Raw genomic sequence first — 17488 nt, forward strand, 5'->3', positions numbered from 1 at the left:
TTGCTGAAAAAAGGTGGAATGCGATTCAAAACACAGTATTGTTGAGAAACACACGCTAGAATGATTCCCCTCAGACCACCTATTATGGTGGAGATTGCGTCATGCGGGAATTACTGATCATACAAGAACGCAACCGACCCTGTAGTGCCGGTGCGGAAAAGGACGTCAGTAATCTAGCTCTGGTGTTGATCCTAGGCTAGTGTAAATAAAGTGCAGTGCTCAAATGATAGTGAAAGTTAAAATTGACTACATAGACTCTCGAGACATTGAGGCAGAAATCTGTGTGTCAAAGTTAAAACCACGCTGGGTAGTAAGACTACCCTGTCGCGCTGTGCAGAACGGTCGACATGTTTCAGCCTTTGGGGTATTTACCCCAGCTTTCTTCAGGACCTTTAGACTTGAAATAGCTACTGCAAATACACGTAATAAATTAATTGAAAAAATGCTATATGTGAAAAAGTAATCAATTCATGTACTGGACAAAGTTACATATCTACCAGGAACCTTGAACGCTTGGTTATGTCCACTGGAGGGAGAGAAACAAATCTTCTTCCTAATGTAAAGACAAAGGGTCTTATTATTTACAACAACACTAACATCCACACACACAGCTGCCTAAATACACAAGAACTCGTATAGAAATCACACCTGCATGAATAATTTACATTCTGCATATCAAAAAGCATATTAGCTAAATCACAAGGAGGCATTTCCTCCTAGTGATACTCACCCAGCTTTGTGTGGCCCCCTAATATGCCACCCTCTAGTGGGAGGAGGCATGAGCCTCTTTCTAATTGACTGAGTCACCTCATCTTCAAGATGGAGGGAACTGATATGTGAGCTTCACTTTGCCTCTCCCACCTGAGGAGTATGGTTGGCATAGGTGGGCACACCTCTCGTCCTAGCTTGTATTTCCCGCCGATTCTCCTGCCCATAGTTGGGGCAAGAACTGGTGGGAACCAGTTGCTGGGAGCAGCAAAAAGGCATGGACAGCGTCCAAAGGCAGCAGGCCTTTGAAGCTTCCCTTTTCGTTGACTCAGCCCATCCTGGGGGAGGAGGCATGAAACCTATGCCCAGTATGGGCATTTTTCTGGACCCTGAGAGCGGAGGCTCTCTACCCAGGGGTACAGAAACCTGTCTGACCGTTGCAGATGGCGGGCAACCATTCAGGAACCACACCAAGGTTGGTCGATTTTTAGGGGGCATCTCTAAGATGCCCTTAGTGATTTTTACATAAAATCCCACACTGGCATCAGTGTGGGTTTAATGTGCTGGGATGTTTGCTACCAAACTTCCCAGTTTTTAGTAAAGCCAATATGGAGCTGTGGAGTTTGTTGTGACCTACTCCCAGACCAAACACTCTTTATGACTTCATCACCAGATCCCCGTTCTCAGTGTACATCCACGATATGAGAATAGGGTTCCTAGGAATAAGCACTACTGAAAAGCAAACAACTGGGTGACCATTATGGGACACAGGAACAAAGGGAGGAAGGGCACAGCCATTTAGATACTCGTTGGCCTGCGCTCCAGCAAGTTAGGAGTTTTCCTTCCTTTTGACATAGTATTCATTTAAGGTTCCAAGGAAGCGTGGGCTAAATTTACAGAAGTGTATTCAGAAGGCATAGCCATTGTTGATGATTCATGTAAACTCTAGTTTGGCATGACTCTTGTGAGAAGGATTCAGTTTTGTTCTAGAATGTGTACTGTTAAAACCTGTGAGTAATTGTTTGCTGGTCCCTCTGGGCGGAAATTATGCTAAAGCACATAATGTAAAATTTGATGTTGCAATACATTAAATTGGCAATTTTTGTCAGCTTTCTTTTCTTCTCCAAGCACTAGTTGAAACAGTGACTTTGAAAGTGTGATAGCGTAGCTGAAGAACAGTGTACAAAAGAAGGTGGTTATGCCAGAAGAGAATAGACTTTTATTCTTTCCACATCCTAGCACTAGTACCCTTGTAGTAATTCAAACATTTTATTAGCATTTCATGACCTGGCTCATATATTATTCTACTGTAATAGAATGCAGGTTGTACAAATCGCAAAAGGATATGACGTGTGTGTGTGTGTGTGCATATATATGCTATATAATGAGGTTGTATAAAACTCACAGGGTTAATGAACTTCCATTGCACAGTGTCATGGCACTTATTATGCAGTGATCTGAAAATGCCACCACGCCTGACCTTAGATGTTGTATACGTGAAAAAGAAAACTTTAATTGATTTTAAGAGACGTGCTTTTGAATGGAATAGCTGCTCCAAGTGGTAATTCTTACAAATCATAGGGTGAAACATTGGGGGGATATTTCTTTTTTTCGTATACATACCCGGCTCAGGCTTTTTTTTTTTTAAATAAAGAAAAAGCTGCTTCTAGATGCTCGCTAAATATTTTTCTACTTCTATCCTTTGAGGACACTGCTGTCTGGGCTGCCTTCGGTTGGTGGTGGAGTATGAGAAAGATGATTTCAGGGCAGGGTGATTAGGGGAGGGTTTTCTTTGGAGGCAGGTTACAGTCTGAACTTAACAGGTGATGCTTCCCCGGACATGTTGAATGATTATTTTCTTTTTTTGCTCTTTCCTATCCCTTGGCTTCCTCAGTAGTAACCATCAGGTACATGCATCAATCTCGGCATTTGCGATTCCTTAATTGCGATTTTTAAGGAATCGCAATTAAGGAATTGCAAATGCCTATGCATTAAGAAATCGCTAAATAAATTGCGATTTCTTAAAATTCCTTAATTGCGATTAGCATTTTGCGATTCGCAATTAAGGAATCCCTTCCCATTCATTCCTATGGGCCTAGAGGCCCATAGGAATGAATGGGAAGACAATCTCAATTTGCGATTCGCAATTAGCTAATCGCAAATTGAGATTGCGATTTCAAGGGTGCAGGGGTGTCCAAAGGACACCCTGTTGCACCCCTGAAATCAAACAATACACATATGTTGTGTACACACATGCCCTAAGGGCATGTGTGTGCACAACATGAAAGTTAAAAAATGCACAAAATTGCATATTTCTAACATTTCGCAAAATTACCATGAGGTCCAACCTCATGGTAATTTTTTCTCTCTAATTGCGAAATCGCAATTTTTTTCAGTTTCATGCATTGCTTTTAAGGAATCGCAAGATTGCGATTCCTTAAAACCAATCGCACTTTAAAAAATCGCAAAAATAGCGATTTCTTCACTTTTAGGATAATGCATCCCAAATAATGATTTGGGAATCGCAAACGGCCGAATTTTGCGATTCGCACCGTTTGCGATTCCTAAATCGCTTGATGCATGTGCCTGTATGTTATTAGACTGGAAAGAACAACACAGGGTTCTGGCTGTTTCCAGCAAGGCTAAGCCAAAGATACCAAAGAACAAAACAGAGGCCAATACTGGATACCCTTAGAGGGGGAAATTATGGTCACCTTTATGAACAAAGCATAACGGTCCAGATTACGTCATAAGTCAAAAAACCTTTTTATTATTTTCTTTAATTTAACTTTCTTTTTAGTAAATGATTTCACAAATTAATTGTGCATGTATAAACAGTTTAAACGTTAGACATAACAACACAAAAAGTCTTTATACATATTTACAATTTACAATTTACACACATCCTCTCAAACATTCATTCTGCATTCATACAGTTGTACACACAAACAATAGAACACCTTTTGTCACAAAGAGCAATTGAAATAAACAGTGAATGATGATCCCTATTTATGTTTAGAAAATGATTTCAATTAAATGTTTAGAACATTAATTCTTTTTAAGGGAAACCAAAACCTAATTCTAAAGAATTTAGTCATATGACAAAAGAGTTCAGTCACTCCTATTGAAGGTCAAAAGGTCGACGCGTTTCAAACCCCCAATTCTGGGGTTCTCATCAGGACCAATCTTTTTCTTATAAAGTCACTTAATGACCATGCGTGTTTCTGTGGGACATTCGACAGGTACACAATGACGCTTTTTATGGTGGCGCAGGGTCTCCCGGTTGGCGGTGGCTCATATTACATGTCCGCTTGAGTTTGTAATTTCACTCCGTATGCTTGAATCGGTGGATTTATCTCCGGGCCGGGAGCCGATAGTTTACACTGCTGCACTCGGGACGCTTCCCGAGTGCAGCAGTGTAAACTATCGGCTCCCGGCCCGGAGATAAATCCACCGATTCAAGCATACGGAGTGAAATTACAAACTCAAGCGGACATGTAATATGAGCCACCGCCAACCGGGAGACCCTGCGCCACCATAAAAAGCGTCATTGTGTACCTGTCGAATGTCCCACAGAAACACGCATGGTCATTAAGTGACTTTATAAGAAAAAGATTGGTCCTGATGAGAACCCCAGAATTGGGGGTTTGAAACGCGTCGACCTTTTGACCTTCAATAGGAGTGACTGAACTCTTTTGTCATATGACTAAATTCTTTAGAATTAGGTTTTGGTTTCCCTTAAAAAGAATTAATGTTCTAAACATTTAATTGAAATCATTTTCTAAACATAAATAGGGATCATCATTCACTGTTTATTTCAATTGCTCTTTGTGACAAAAGGTGTTCTATTGTTTGTGTGTACAACTGTATGAATGCAGAATGAATGTTTGAGAGGATGTGTGTAAATTGTAAATTGTAAATATGTATAAAGACTTTTTGTGTTGTTATGTCTAACGTTTAAACTGTTTATACATGCACAATTAATTTGTGAAATCATTTACTAAAAAGAAAGTTAAATTAAAGAAAATAATAAAAAGGTTTTTTGACTTATGACGTAATCTGGACCGTTATGCTTTGTTCATAAAGGTGACCATAATTTCCCCCTCTAAGGGTATCCAGTATTGGCCTCTGTTTTGTTCTTTTGTATGTTATTAGACAGCATTTCTGGAAGCATTGAAATAACTGCATGTAATTTCATTATATTTAGAAGTTTTCTTCTGAGTTAGCAGAAACTTGATTAGGTACATGGTTGAATCCTATTTGCTTATTGTTGTATAGTAAATTAATTTGATCTTAACTTTCAGAAACATGTCTTCCAGGTATGAGTACAGAGTGGAAATGGTTCATCAGTGCTCAAATGACCCTTCAAAAAACATCATACGAGAATTTGCTTCTGATTTTGAGGTGGGCGAATGCTGGGGGTACAACAGATTTTTCCGCCTGGACTTGCTTGCAAATGAGGGATATTTGAACAGACCGAATGATACCGTTGTTTTGAGGTAAAACATGATTTATTGCTTTTTTCAAGCTCAAGAATTTCATTACTTGTACCAACTTTGGGGTTGTTTGGTCACTTTTTGTGAAAATGTATATTATTAATTTTTGTGCGTGAGGGATTTATTGTAACAAAAGATTCTAATACTTTGAATTGTCCTGGTGCTCAGACATTTAAAATGTTAGTGTTGCAATTGATTATTTTTTCAACATAAGTAAAAATATTTGAAAATTGAGGTATCCAATAATAGTTTGTGCTGTTTTTGTTTGTGAAAATGTTGGTAAGCTTAAGCTCATTTTTGAAAAGCATTTTAATTACTTTTAAACTATTCTACGTCCTCCTTTCTCACTATCTATTTCCTCCTTTCTCACAGCTTCTAAGCTCATTACTGATCATTCCCATCGTATCATACTAGACACGGTTAATGCACTGTAACATATTGACAACAAAGTATCTAAACATATTCATAAATCAAGATGGTCCTCACTACTGTACAATCCTAAAATTTTTACTGATATTGATCCTGGTACGGCTTCTTCGTGGGCTGCAAGCGGAATTAGACTGGTAAAAGATCTTTATGATTCCAATCACAACCCTCTTCCCTTCTCTTTTTTTAGCTAGAGAATATAATCTTAATAACATAGATGTTTTTTTTTTTTAATAAAGGTTGCACTTTCTCAAGTATCCCTTTATACGTATTCGGCTACTGTTTCTCTTTTTCTATGTGGTTCCGCTCAGGCCATACTGCATAAAAAATCTATAAATTTGTATCTGCTCCACTTCTTTCACAGTCTACAATCACATATGATAAATGGTCTCATCATTTTAAAAATATTTTAAAACATATTTCATAAGAGACCTGGCATTTGATTGGGAAGTTATCCCTACGCAATAAGATTGCTCCTTCTCTTATTCAATCTAAATTTTTTACATTAAATCTCCTTCATTGGACCCCTGCTCGCTTATACAAATTGAATCTACAGGATATTGATCTTTGTTGGAATTGTAATTTAGAACCAGATACTCATCAACATATGTTTTTTGATTGTACACTATTGCAATCTTTTTGTGGTTTGATAAGGAAACACTTATCAGTAATCTTTAATATTTCATTAGAGCTTTCTTGACCTATGATTACATTGGAGCCAAGGGCTACAGCTATTCCTTTACTCCTTGACAATACGGATATGGAGTTATTGGATTTACTTATATCCATTGCTGTTAAAGTTATACTAACAGAATTGAAATCTTTTCATCTTCTGTCTTATCTTACATGGAGGGCATGGGTATCATACCTCTGTGGAGCTTATACTTTTGTTGAGGAGTAGCACCACTCGCCTTCCATTTCTAGCAACGTTTGGCGATCAATGGACAATTATATATGAATCTGTCCTCTCAGGGCTTGGTAGTTCAATATCCTTTTGACTCTACTCTTTAAAAGTTATTTCTTTCATTGATGTGGAAGTTCCCACCTTTTTCTTCCTTATTTCTTTTCTTTACTTTTTTCTGTCTTTTCTTCTTCTTCTTTGCTTTCTCTTGTTATGCAATCCTGTTTATTAAGCAATACGACTCGTTTATGACCTCAGCATGACATAGAAGCTGTGGATCTTGTTTAATCCATATATCTGGGTTTTATAATATTGATTCGATTTATATAATTTAATGTGTCATTTATATATTTGTTTTTCTTGCCTGATTAATTATATGTTCATACTTCTTTTATCCCAGCTCATTAACTTTTGACATGAAATCTGTTTTTTGATTCTGTAATTCTCCAATTTTAACCTGATACATATTTAATAATGCTATGTTGTATTGCAATATATTATAAATGTATTTTCTCTTTTACATAACAATAAAGATATTTGAACAAAAAAGTTTTATTTCTAAACTACTACTACAACAATTTTTATTAAAATAACATTTCAAAGGTTCCAGGTGCGTTCACCTACCTTCTTTCAGAAATGTCGAGACCAGCACTGGTACATAAGTCAACTAGAGACTGCGCAGGCTGCCTACATCCAACAAATAACCAACCTAAAAGAGGTACGTTTAAGCACTTTGCGTGTATGCACTTGGTATTTCTGTGCATTATTTTTAGTTCTGAGTGGCTGGTACCTATTACGGTTGTCAAGATAATGAGACACTTTGCATAGATGGTTGTTGAGTAATGCAATCTTTCCAAGTTATGCAGTTGATTACATAATGTGAGTGTAAAGTTTAATAGTGTAATTGATGAGGATTCCACTCCAAATAATTTGCCTTTCTGGACTAGTTGAAAGCATTTCTCATGATCTGTATCTGATTTTCAGGGAACGCTGTCATTGGCTAAGAGTGCTACCACTAACCAAAGCCAAATTCATATATATACTCCTGGCATCTATTGTTGGGACGGATGTGTGCAAGTTGTTTTTCTTCAAAGAAGTGCTTCGAGGTTGTGTGACTCCTCTTGCTGGTAATTCTCATGGTCATCAGCTCCATTGTTAGATTGTTTTCTTTCCACTATCTGGTTATATGGGTTCTATGCTCCAGACCGACACCATCGCCTTGCTCACTACAGTTTATGCAGATTCCTTACCTCCGTTAGTATTGTTTTCCGACAGCATCTCCATTACTTTTAGTCTTGGATCAACTTTTGTTGCTTCTTGATCGAGGGTTGGTTTGACCGTGGGCCTTGCCTTTCGGGGCCTACCTATGTCTTCGTCAAGTCTCTCCACCATACCTCGATGGTGATGAACAGACACCATTCAGATACTGTCCTCGCTGCTGCGCGAAATATCCTTAAAGCGACCTCCATCAGGTATTCAATTAGTGCCACTCGCCTGAGCACAACGAGGCCTCCTGTGGCACCTGCTGCTCGTTCTGTTCCAAGAGGACTCTCTGCAACCATCGGGCTTGTCTGCTAGTGATGTCGCACAGGAGCAACGATGGCACTCGACCTTTTCACTCCCAAGGACCTAAACTGGGAGAATCTTCCACAACAGTCTGCTGTTGATGAAGAGACTTTCTCCCTTGAGTAATTCTCTGGCTCCAAGCTGGAAATCGAGGATCTTCTGCCAACCCAGCGGTCTGCGAGCACAGTTCTCCCTTCCCTTTGACACCGCTCTTAAGCTGACCAGCATGTTACCAAAAGGCACACAGCCACATTGGAGCTTCACAGTCAGATCTTCGTACCAACACTGCATTCGGGCCATGGTCGACGCCGACAAACTGATTTGGACGCTCCAAACAGCTCTGGCTCGGCACGAAGAAAGACTCAAAGCTGCCCGGTTCGGCACTTGCTACTCTTGCGCCTGTACCGAACTCACCTTCGGCAGCGGTTATATCTGCTTTGGCGCTGACAGGGCCGGCTTTAGCACTGTTGGTGCTCTGTCCGACAATGTTTAACGCCCCCCTCAATGACCACCTACGCCACGGATTGCCTCACTTCCATAAGTTGACAATGCCCCCAAGTATCCATAACCACTGTCTCTTAGATTTGTTTAGTTTTATAGCGCCAGTCATACCTGTTTAAAGTGTCACATCACTTTCATCACAGTGAATGGAGACAGTCACACGTGTAAATCAGTGCACAGGAAATGTTACATAAGACCGAGGACAGCAAGGTGTATGAGTCACATGTCATCCATACAGGTATGTAGTACAATTTAAAGGTCCTTGGTCTGGAAAAGCACAAATTCAGAATTGAAAATGCAATTTATTTATTTATTTATTATTTAATCTTGTAGAGCGCGACAGCTACCCAAAAAGGGTTTCCCGGCGCTGGACAAGTAGGGTGCTATAAATGTCAACCGTCACATAGTTTTAATGGACATCTGATGTGTGCTGATTACTGGTTAAAAATCCAGGTCTTAGTGTTTTTACGAAATCGGGCATAGTTGGTTTCCGTCCGCACGTGCAGAGGCAATGAGTTCAACAGTGTTGGGCCCAGGTAGGCAAAGGACCGGCCCCCCATTCTGGCGAGTCTAATTCTTGGTACACAGAAATACTCCATAGAAGATGAACGGAGTTTACGCGGAGGGTTGTAGGGATTAACCAGGGCTTGAAGGTACTGGGGAGATTTGCCTGCTTTGATCTTAAACATGTAGCTCAGGGTCTTGAATTTGATACAACTCTCAACCCTGAGCCAGTGAAGATCGTGAAAGGGACCAGAGATGTGACTGGATCTGGGGGTGTTATTTAACAATCTGGCCGCGGCATTCTGGACCAGTTGAAGACGTCTGGTCACTGTTTTGTTTGTCCCTAGGTAGAGCACGTTGCCGTAGTCCAGCCAGGACGTGATCAGGGCATGTATAACGGTTCTTTTGGTATCAGTGGGCAGCATCCAGATAATTTTCTTAAGCCAGCACAAAATTGTGAAGCAGATGGCTGAGACCTTGTTGACCTGGTGTTGCATGGTCAAGGTTTTATCAATAGTGAATCCTAAATTTCGGACAGATTCGGCTGGCAGGGGGATGGGGCCCATCTCAGGAGGCCAATGTTTGGAGCTCCATAGATCATTTTTTTGACCTAAAATGAAAACTTCGGTTTTTCTTCCATTCAGGTTCAAGAGGTTCTGGTTCAGCCAGTCTGCAATTTTTCTCAGACCTGACTGAAGGGGGGATGTTAAGCCTTGGGTAGGATCTGAAAGGGAAAAAGCGATTTGGGGGTCATCCGCGTAGGTGAAAAGAATAAGACCTTCTTGTTCCGCTAGTAGGGCTAATGGTTTCACTTAAAGATCAAAGAGAAAGGGGCTGAGTATCGAGCCCTGGGGCACCCCATCGGGAGACTTATGGGTATTTGAGGTTGACGAGTTAGAGAAGATCTGGAAGGTCCGATGTGAGAGAAAGGAGGCCAGCCAACTACGTGCAGCTTCGCCTATACCTATGGCGGTCAATGTTTCTATAAGTATAGTGTGGGAGATGGTGTCGAATGCGGCACTGAGATCGAGTAAAATCAGTGCCACTGTGTCTCCTCTATCTAGTATCTGGCGTACGTTTTCTGTGACTCCCAGCAGAGTTGTCTCAGTGGAGAAACCGGGACGGAACCCCGATTGAGAAGGGTGGAGTATAAGATTGTCCTCCACAAACTGCTCGAGATGGGAATGAACATCTTGGACAAGGCTGGCAGGAGCGAGATAGGCCGGAAATTGGAGAGGATCTTAAGGTCGGCTGTAGGCTTCTTCAGAAGAGGAGATACCATAGCATGCTTCCATCTGGCCTAGACGATAGAATTCCGTAAGGACAGATTAAGGGTCTTACAAATAATGGACAAATGGTCCGAGTCAAGCTGTTTTAAGACAGACATGGGAAGTGGGTCATTGGGTGAGCCTGATTTTAGACTTCCTAAGATAGATTTTAGTAAGTGAATCCAGATTGACACTCGGCCATGTGTTCAGAATTTCCTGAGTGTGAGTCGTATTAGTAGATAAAGAACAGGACGCTAGGTTCATCTTCGGGGAATGTGTATGTTGGGATCTATTGCACTGCTAAAGGGCTATGTCTTAATAAATGGCTTCAATTTTTTGTGTAAAGAATAGGGCTATTTCTTCGCATTGATTTATTGTTCAGTGTGGGTGGTTTGGCTGCCGTTTCGGAGCCCCCAAGCTCTTTTACCAGGGAAAACAATGTTTTGGATTTATTTGTTGCCTCTGAAATGGTTTTGGAGACATGGTTGGCCCTGGCAGTGGCACAAGCCTTATGGTAGCTTTTTAATCTTTTTTGTAGATGACTGCATGTTCCAGGGAGTAATTATTTCTCCAGCTACGTTCCAGTCTTTTGCATTTGGATTTTACTACTTTAAGCGATTCATTAAACCAAGGGGCTGGGGTCTTATGCATGTTGTATTTTTTCTTGGACAAGGGGAGACTGGCGTTAATGGCGTCGAAGAGCCAGACGTCAGTCCAAGCTGATGCGCTTTCGACATCCTCCGTTGTGGGTAAATCTGGGGGAACGAGTGCCTCCAAGGTCCGCCTAAAAATATTCATGTCTAATTTTTTCCAGTCTCTTTTTAAAATGCTTGCTGTAGTCCTTGCGTTGGGAGTGCTTGCTGGGGAAGTGATGTTAAAATTAGCAAGGAAGTGATCAGACCAGTGAAGTGGGAGCGCAGGGGCGCAGTGAATGTGGGGAAGGTTGGAAAAAATAGGGTCAAGAAGATGACCAGCTTTGTGCGTGGGTCCTGAATTGCAGAGCAGAATATTCATGGCAGCTAGGTCAGCTATGAAATTACTACTTGTCGAGTTTAGGGGGTCTTCTAGATGCAAATTCAGGTCCTCTAGAATGGAAAAATTTGGGGCGTTCATGAGTAGTGAGGCCACAAGGTTGGGGAATTGTAGGGCCCACTCATTTCAGGGCCTTGGTGGTCTGTACACTAATAGTCCTGAAAGAGTGAAATGCGAATGTAACGAATGTTTGAATAGCGCCGCCTCGCAATTAGATGAGTTAAGTGGATCAAACTTACATTGAAAGGTGTTTTTGAAAACTACTGCTATGCCTCCTCCTGTCCTGTTATTGGGTCTGTCTGCTCTGACGATCGCATAATTGGAGGGTAGAGCCTCCGCAATGTCAGGGCCTGAACTACCATGTAGCCATGTCTCCGTAAGGAACAGGGCGTCGGGTGCTTCATTCGTTAGCAGGTCGAAGATGTTCCTTTTATGTTTGCCTAGGGAACGGCAGTTGAGGCTAAGAAAGGAGAAATTTAAGTCTGGTTTAATTTCTGGGAGAAAGCGGCGGCACCTTTGAAAAGACCCAAAAGAAATTTGCAAGATTTGCAGACTTTAGAGCACAGGGAGTCCGGATGGAAAATGTTGCAGTCAGGGTTATCCTTTGGCCTCAGTATATGGAGTTCGACTGAGGAGAAGATGGTGGATATAGTAGGGAATTGGGCAGGGGTCTTGGCCCCTAGGCCCGTTTTGGGCACGGACGCGCGCAGACGGTCTTGCCTTTGGCGCGCCCGCTGCGCGCGTCCGCTGTGCGTGCATTTGTTCTGGGCCCTAAGTAGTCTAGCGGCCCCCAGAGACTGCAGCGCTGACCCCGACATCCGCCGGAAGTGTAGGGATTAGTGAGAGGATTCCCGTGCCAGCCCTCCGATCAAGCGGCACAAGCCGTGTCGGACCGGGGCTGCGGGAGAGTGTGCAAAGGGTGAGGTAAGCACAGAATAACGAAGTAATAAAATCCAAGTATACACAGTTTAAAAAGATCTGATCAGTGCAATAATAACCATTGTTAGGAGTTTTCTTTAATATTAAGAATTGATTTCTACCCAAATGTTTTTGCAATAGCAGAATAAGGAGAGACTAGGCAAAACAAAACGTAGCTTTAATATTTTCCTTGCAGTTTGCATGCAGCGCTTTGATGACAATAAATAGCTTACTGCTTTGTATTAGGATTTTAGTTTATAAACTGGAAGCAACAAAAGAATCTCTGACAGAAGCGATAACCTATTGACCAATTTATAGTATATGCACTTTGTGATCTGAATGCTACACCTACATTTCAGTAGGCATATTATGATGAGTCAAAACTTCTACTACCAGACAAAGCTCTCTCCAGGAAGAACATTAATCGCCTTGACATTTTTAGTGATGCTTTAAAATTTCTGGGACAAGGTAGGTGATCTCGGGTGCTTCTAAAACAATTAATATGGCGCCCCCACCCCAAGTCAGCGCTGGGTGCGGTGGCACCGATCGCACCGCCCTAAAGCTGGCCCTAGGCGCTGACCAGACTCTAAGCACTGAAACCGAAAGTGCCCTCGGAGATTAAATCTTTGGCTTAGACCTCCTAGTCCGATGTCTGTATAGGCACTGTTGAAGCGATCCTTCACAGACTGCAAAAGGAGATCAATGCAAGGTAGAAACATCTAGTCAATCATCATCATACTGGCCAGATCCTTGCCCGCTTTCCGAGATTTACTGCTGCTCTTGCTTTCAAACTCCGACTGTCCTTCAAGGAATTCTTGTATGTTCCAGTTCCACCAAAACAGTGCAGAAAGACAGCTAGGGTGATCAGCCCTCTACCCCTCTCTCAACCACCCCCTCTCTGTTCCTCACATTTCACCACCCACCAATGCTTCTCCAGAGGACGCCTTAATGTCACATCTCGGGGGGGTGGGTGGGAAGGGAGGGTGAGGTCTTCTCACTCTGACATGGGTGGGCTTAGGGGGTGGGCGATACATATGACATTCCTCCACGGGGTGACCAATGGGACTCCTTTGATGCATATCCATCCGGGGACACAGACAGTGACCTGTAACCTTTCCATCCCTCACCTCTGGACGATTCTACATCGTATTAGGAGCTATTTAGTAGAACTGCCCTTTTCCACATGGTGGATTTTCACACTGAGTCAATAGAGAATGAATATCTGCAGTCAGAAGGGTAGCTGCGTAATCCGTCATCCAATGGCACATTGCCAATTCAATCTGCCATCTCTCACGCTATGGCCGTGCCCACTGGGACGAAATGGAGGAGTTTCTCCAATAGCTCTCAGAGGAATACAGGAAGAGGGGACAGGAAATAGTCTCCGGGGGCAAGCAGATACCTAATACTAAAATTTGCTGTGCCTTAGATGCTACAGACACTGCTGGCAAGGGAGTTAAGTCTAGCCTTCTTTTACACAGACATACCTGGCCCTGTATCTCTGGTTTCAAACTGGAAGTTCAGCAACACCTGCTAAATATACCGTTTGATGGCCTGCACCTCTTTGCTCCACAAGCAGACCACATCTTTGAAAAAATTAACAGGTCTACAGAGGCAGCTAAAGCAATAAGCGTGCTTCAGACACCTGCTCCTCGCGTCTCCTTTCGCTGCACTCGCTATCGTGGAGGCTCAAAGACCACCTACGTTGAAGCCTCTGCGTCATATTGTTGCACCTAGGGACAGCGATCCTCTCCCAGTGGGAATTTTAGAGGGTCAATCAGAAGCAGTAATTCTGAAGTCCGAGGAAAGGATGGCTCCTCCAAAAGCACTGCAACTGCCACCATCTCCTGATTTGCCACTTCTTCCCCCTGATTACACCACACTGGTCGGGGGTAGCTTCAAGGCTTTTTCCCCACATGGCAGTCCACCACCTCAGACCAGTGGATTTTGGATATTATTTTACATGGTTATTGCCTAGAGTTCACTTTCACGTCTCCCACCATTCCACCTAGCTCACACACACACACTCTAACCAGAACACCAAAAACTTGTACAAAAGAGGTCATGCTGTTCTTAGCAAAGGGGTTATAGAACCGGCCCCCTACCATCAACAGGTTACAGGAATGTACTGTCTGTACTTCATAATAACCAAAAAGGACAGGTTTTTGCTCATCGCCAATATCGCAGGTTTGTGGTGAACGGCAAGCACTACCAATTCAAAGTAGTTCCCTTCAGGGTTACTACTGCACCTTGGTGTTTAGCAAGAGCCTTGCAGTAGTAGCCGCACACCTGTGCAGGCCGTCCACGTTTTTACTTATCTGGACGACTGTTTTTAATCAAACATTCCACTCCAGCTTTGTCACAAACGTGCATAAATCGCGATAGACCTGCTTCACAGGTTAGGGTTTACCTTCAACTACATAAACTCCTACCTCCAACCCCTACAGGTATAACTCTACTTGGGTGCCATTCTTAACTCAGAGATGGGCATGGCCTATCCAAACTGGCTCGAATTCAGTCTTTTCAAGCACTGCTCCCTCAGTAAAGGTTTCTACAGTACGTTCAACTACATTCTAACTGTGACAGAACTCTATTACATTGAGCACAAATACATCACATTCCTTTTGCTTCACACTCTGAACACTTTCAAAATGGTAATACTGGACTTTCAGGAGGCCAGTGGACTAGACGCCTTCACTGACAGTGGGTTAAATTCCCCCTGGGCATTCTCTGTAGAAATCAGCCTCTTTTGCAGTGGTTATCTGACGGGCTGCAAAAGTCCTAGACCTTCAGCTTCCCTCTATTGAAGTTCAAACTAATGTCCTGCAGCCTCGGCTGATTTCTATGATGGGCACTTGGGCCAAACCTTTGTCTTGCCTGCGAGTACATTGGCAAAGACATGTCCCTGTTGATCCACCTTTAATGCATTTTCTCACATCTAAAGGTTTAGTTGTCTTGGCTTCCCTAATACACCTCTTGATAAGTAATCCAAGCTCATGTAACCATTTGGAAAAAGGATTTTTCCTCTGCTAATCCTGCCTTTCATTCTGTTAATGCCAGCTGCCTCCTGGGAATAGACTTGCATGCAGTAGGGAGGGGTGTGGTACCTAGAATGTCTTGACATGAGCATTAGTTCTCCGACCATGCTGCCGCTTTAGGAGGATCTTCTGTCACAGTAGCAAGGCAAGTTCCTGCAACCGGGCCTGCACAATCTTCATCTTTATGCTTGGAGATTAAGCGTCAACAGTTGACTGTTCTCGACCTGCATCCTGAAGTAGTGAATATAATCATAGTAGCCAGGTGTCCATCTACGTAAACTGTTTACACTGGATGCTGTTAGAAGGCTGTGGCCTGGTGTAAGTTTTGTGAAACATATCCTTTGCAGACAAATTGACATATGTTTAGCCCAGCAAGGACTTGCCATGGCACTGTTAGATGTTATTTGGCCTTTGCACTTATACTGGACCATCGGTATCTTATTTAAAACACCTTTTGTCCTGCATTTTGTTAAAGGTCAGTTTCTTATGTTTCCTTCCAAGACTTTTGTGCTGCTTCAGTGGGACCTTACTTTGGACTCTGAAAAAAAGCATTTGAGGCATTAAACGGATATAGTTTTAAACATGTAACATGAGAAAAGACATAGGAAGGATACAGATGCAGAAACTTTAAAGGCCAAAAGCAGGTCAGCTACACAAACACTAGAGGAATGATGAGATCTGGCTAGACTGAAACTGTTACAGAGCCAATAGCTTTGGTGTCTGTGCTTACATCACCTGTGTTGTGTTTTAAATGTGTGGTTTTCCCTGCCCATGATTGCTTTCATTTAGTGTGTTGAATTGTGGGATTTGCAGTCCAACCTCTGTAGTTTGTTCTCCTCATTCCTTGGTGACAAATCCGTTTTCCCTCCAAATTTCTCCTTTGCTCTGTGCTTAGGCCTGTGTGCTCAAACAGTGCACCCCAGCCTCCATTTTGTGTTCACAAGCCAGTGAGGCCAGCCCCCCCCCCTCCCCCCCTCCCCCCCCCCAACAGGGATTTTGTACATCAGAGGGTGCTTCTGTGAGCTGTTTAAACTGTATTTACTGGGGCCTGTGCACTTCGTTTTTTGGCCAGCAGGAGGAGTAAAGCTTTATTCAAACATTATTGTTAGATTTCGAGTTAGTGGAGCCTTTACCTGCTGAAGTCCAAAGTTGTGGATTGAGCCTGTCTGTCTCCTATGAGATTCTGAACAGGAGCAAGCAGCTTCCAACTCCCTGGCAAGCAAACCTTGTCTGAGGTCACTGGGAACTTATATGGTCTGCTAGTGGTTGGCACATGTGTACACTGATTGGTGGTTGTATCTGGTGTTTCTATTGGGTTAGGGTTAATGTCCTCATTGGTTGGGTATTTGAGGGATCTGATTGGTTGCTGGGTCTGTGATGATTCAATCATTGTAGGGTTGGGACTAGGGCTAGGGTTAGGATTTCTATTGGAAGTAGGGACTAGGGCTTCTTATGTTATTGGTTGTTGGGAGTAGGGTGGGACTAGGGCTAGGGTTAGACCTTTAATTGGAAGTAGCTATTTAGGGCTTCTGGTGTGATTGGTTGGTGGACCAGTTGTGGGACTAAGACTAGGGTTAGGCTTTCTATTGGAAGTAGGGACTAGGGCTACCTGTACCAGACCTGGGTTGGGACTAGTGGTAGGGCTAAGGCCTTTATTGGACGTAGAGATGAGGGTTTTTGAACTGATTGGGTGCTTGGACTAGGGCTAAGATTGGCTCTAAGGTCCTGGTCTCCTATTGGTTCTAGATGTTAGGGCTAGTGTTGTGATTGGATAGTATTAGGGCTAGGGTTCCCATTGGCTGAAGGGGTCACCTTATTACTAGGGCTACAAATAGGGTCAGGCTTAGGGCGTCTCAGCCCGGGCGTCAAGGCTAAGGGCAGAGAGGACGAGGGTAGTTGCCTGTTCGAGACTGGCTGGACTAGGGCCAGAAATGTTGCCTTTTTTCTCCTGAAAAAGCATATCAAATGCACTACCCTATTTCTCACCCTGTGCCTCTATCAATATATTTAATCTAAATATACCTACTTCTTTTATGTATCTATATACTTTCTATGTACTTATGGATCTATATATTTATCACTTTCTTCTAATTTACCATTTCCAATGCACTAGCCTGTTTCTCAGCCTATACT

The 17488-nt window shown here is 42.6% G+C and overlaps 1 protein-coding gene across 6 annotated transcripts in view; it reads left to right on the forward strand.

Annotated features, from left to right (window-relative positions):
- TRIM37 (tripartite motif containing 37) overlaps window positions 1-17488 on the forward strand; it is a 1151903-nt gene that overhangs the window by 546313 nt on the left and 588102 nt on the right. For 3 of the 6 annotated variants that reach the window (XM_086954978.1, XM_086954980.1, XM_086954979.1), the window contains exons 13-14: window positions 5013-5207; window positions 7135-7249. In XM_086954978.1, the coding sequence (XP_086811104.1) occupies window positions 5013-5207; window positions 7135-7249 (310 nt within the window). The remainder of the gene's footprint in view (window positions 1-5012; window positions 5208-7134; window positions 7250-17488) is intronic. The other 3 variants (XM_086954981.1, XM_086954983.1, XM_086954982.1) reach the window with 1 other exon arrangement.

This window comes from Lissotriton vulgaris, chromosome 2_1 (genome assembly GCF_964263255.1).
Source record: "Lissotriton vulgaris chromosome 2_1, aLisVul1.2, whole genome shotgun sequence".
In the NCBI taxonomy this organism is placed as follows: domain Eukaryota; kingdom Metazoa; phylum Chordata; class Amphibia; order Caudata; family Salamandridae; genus Lissotriton; species Lissotriton vulgaris.